General features: G+C 42.1%; 1 protein-coding gene across 1 annotated transcript in view; it reads left to right on the forward strand.

Moving 5' to 3' along the window:
* LOC103482086 (SUN domain-containing protein 1-like) overlaps window positions 1–2,533 on the forward strand; it is a 12,698-nt gene extending 10,165 nt beyond the window's left edge. The window contains exons 14-18 of the mRNA XM_017310707.1: window positions 5–65; window positions 220–335; window positions 469–636; window positions 718–810; window positions 1,874–2,533. Of these exons, the coding sequence (XP_017166196.1) occupies window positions 5–65; window positions 220–335; window positions 469–636; window positions 718–810; window positions 1,874–1,990 (555 nt within the window). The 3' untranslated portion in view covers window positions 1,991–2,533. The remainder of the gene's footprint in view (window positions 1–4; window positions 66–219; window positions 336–468; window positions 637–717; window positions 811–1,873) is intronic.
* The last annotated feature ends 120 nt before the right edge of the window (window positions 2,534–2,653 follow it).

Raw genomic sequence — 2,653 nt, forward strand, 5'->3', positions numbered from 1 at the left:
GGAGGCTCTGAAGGTGTTTTCTCAGGATCGAACCGGCCTGGCCGACTACGCTCTGGAGTCTGGAGGTCGGGAACAGACTCTCGTTTACCGTTTTGTTCTCACCGTTCAGTTTGTCTGTACAGATTTTGGTTCTTTTTGTTTTGTTTCCTATAAACCCAGAGTTGAATCCAGACATTGGGTTTTTACAAATCGCCTGACATGCRTGTGCTCATCCTGCAGGGGGCAGCATCCTCAGCACTCGCTGCTCGGAGACCTATGAGACGAAGGCCGCCCTCCTGAGCTTATTCGGATTTCCTCTCTGGTATTTCTCCCAGTCTCCTCGAACCGTGATCCAGGTAACACTCCTGTTGAACCAACACACTGCAAAAGATGAAGGTCAATTTCTAAGAGGGGGAAACGCCAGAKTGATCAATTTCAGACCCTTAATTCAGTTTTTCACAAAATAATCCCGCCTTCTTCCCCCTGCAGCCTGACGTCCATCCCGGGAACTGCTGGGCCTTCAGGGGATCCAAAGGCTTCCTCGTGATCCAACTGTCCATGAAAATCCTTCCCACAGCCGTCACCATGGAGCACGTCTCCAAATCCCTGGCCCCCAGCGGGACGCTGCGCAGCGCTCCACGAGACTTCAGCGTCTATGTATGTCAGCGCCGGGACTGGAGATCTCTCTAAAGAGCTGCATTTGGTCTGAGCTTCATTGTTTCTTAAAAAAATGTTCAGGGTCTGAAAGACGAGCACCAGGACAGGGGGAAACTGCTGGGAAATTACACGTACGACGAAGACGGAGAGGATCTGCAGATGTTCACCATCTCAGTAAGTCGTCGTTCCTCAGATCTTTAGAAACGAGATTGGAGCTGAGCTGTAGGGTTTCCTTTTAAAGAAAGGAAACCCTACAGCTCAGAGTTGACCTCTCTCCTCTTTCTCAATTTTTTTTTTTTTTCCAACCTGAATGATTCAGAAGCAAATAATTAAAACTCTTTGTAATGTAAGAAAAATGAGAGACAGGACAATATGGATCAAACACGACAGATGCTGTCATAACAATGTGTAACAATAGCATGACAGTTGCATGTTTTCTTTATATTGTGAATCTCTAACAGAAACGAATCGAACAGAAAGCTTCAAGCAAAAAATGAAAGATTTATTTCACTACCAGTTTGTTTTTCTTCATCAGTAACTGTCAACACTTAAAAAGCATTTGCACTTCCTAAACAGCAAAAGCACACCAGAATACTGACTAAAGCTGTTAGTAAATTGCAACTTATTCAGTATGTAAGTTAATAAACTGTCAGAATTGTATGTAGGCATTTTGCTTAAATCATATTTGTCTTTCAAAGGTTGTTAAANACAGATGCTGTCATAACAATGTGTAACAATAGCATGACAGTTGCATGTTTTCTTTATATTGTGAATCTCTAACAGAAACGAATCGAACAGAAAGCTTCAAGCAAAAAATGAAAGATTTATTTCACTACCAGTTTGTTTTTCTTCATCAGTAACTGTCAACACTTAAAAAGCATTTGCACTTCCTAAACAGCAAAAGCACACCAGAATACTGACTAAAGCTGTTAGTAAATTGCAACTTATTCAGTATGTAAGTTAATAAACTGTCAGAATTGTATGTAGGCATTTTGCTTAAATCATATTTGTCTTTCAAAGGTTGTTAAAAGTAAACGGAGTTTACTTGAATATTTGTTTTCCATCACTTTTTTTCTGAGAATATCTTTCTTGCAAAACCCACCAATGTATGGCAGACCTTCATAAAGTCTGGCGAACGTTAAAATATTACCAAAAAAAGTTTTAAATCACAGGATGGAAACCAGGAGAACCATGGCGGCTTCYAACTGCTCTGATCCGTTTCTCTGGTCTTTTCCAGGAGAAGAACGACGAAGCCTTCCAGATCATCGAGGTGCAGGTKCTGTCTAACTGGGGCCACCCGGAGTACACGTGCATGTACCGCTTCAGAGTGCACGGGTTGCCGAGCGACGTCTGAGTCGACGAGGCGCAGAAGCTCTGCTCGCTTTTTAACCGTCTGCGCAGCGGCTGGCTCTTACGTTTCCCGTGGAAACGCTCTCCGACCGGCGATCCAATCAATCTGTTCATAGTTTCTCTATCTCCAGGTTGTGCTTCCAGGTCATTGCTGCTGGTTTTCAACGTGTTTTATGCATTTATCAGGTGTGATGTCATTCAGCTGTTGTGTCGGAGTAAAACCTTCTCTCTGCGTCACGGAGCGGATAAACGGGCCAACGGATCGGTCTGACGAGGAGGGAAGGCTTTTAGTTTAGAGCAGAAACTGAGACGACGGCCCTCTTCAGCAGATGACGCAGTATAAAAAAAGCTTTTTACGTTTGAAAACTGTAAAAATGTGAAACCTGAACACTTGAAGGGAAAGAAAAAGTAAAAACTATTTCCAACAGCACCTGTCTGTCTCCAGTTTGTAAGTTTATTTCTCATTTGCACTGGAACTTTTTTTATGTATACATTTGATGTATGTAAATATTTTTGTACAAGACTTTAAATTGAATTGCTAAATAATAAAGATCTGACATTTTAAAAGCTTTCTCTTGTTGCATTAATGTATGATGGGTCAGTAGATCAAGACATCACAGTCGAGGTCGGCATGAAGAAATGCCCAAATATTCTCCTCCAAAATAAT

Source organism: Poecilia reticulata, linkage group LG19 (genome assembly GCF_000633615.1).
Source record: "Poecilia reticulata strain Guanapo linkage group LG19, Guppy_female_1.0+MT, whole genome shotgun sequence".
NCBI classification, from domain to species: domain Eukaryota; kingdom Metazoa; phylum Chordata; class Actinopteri; order Cyprinodontiformes; family Poeciliidae; genus Poecilia; species Poecilia reticulata.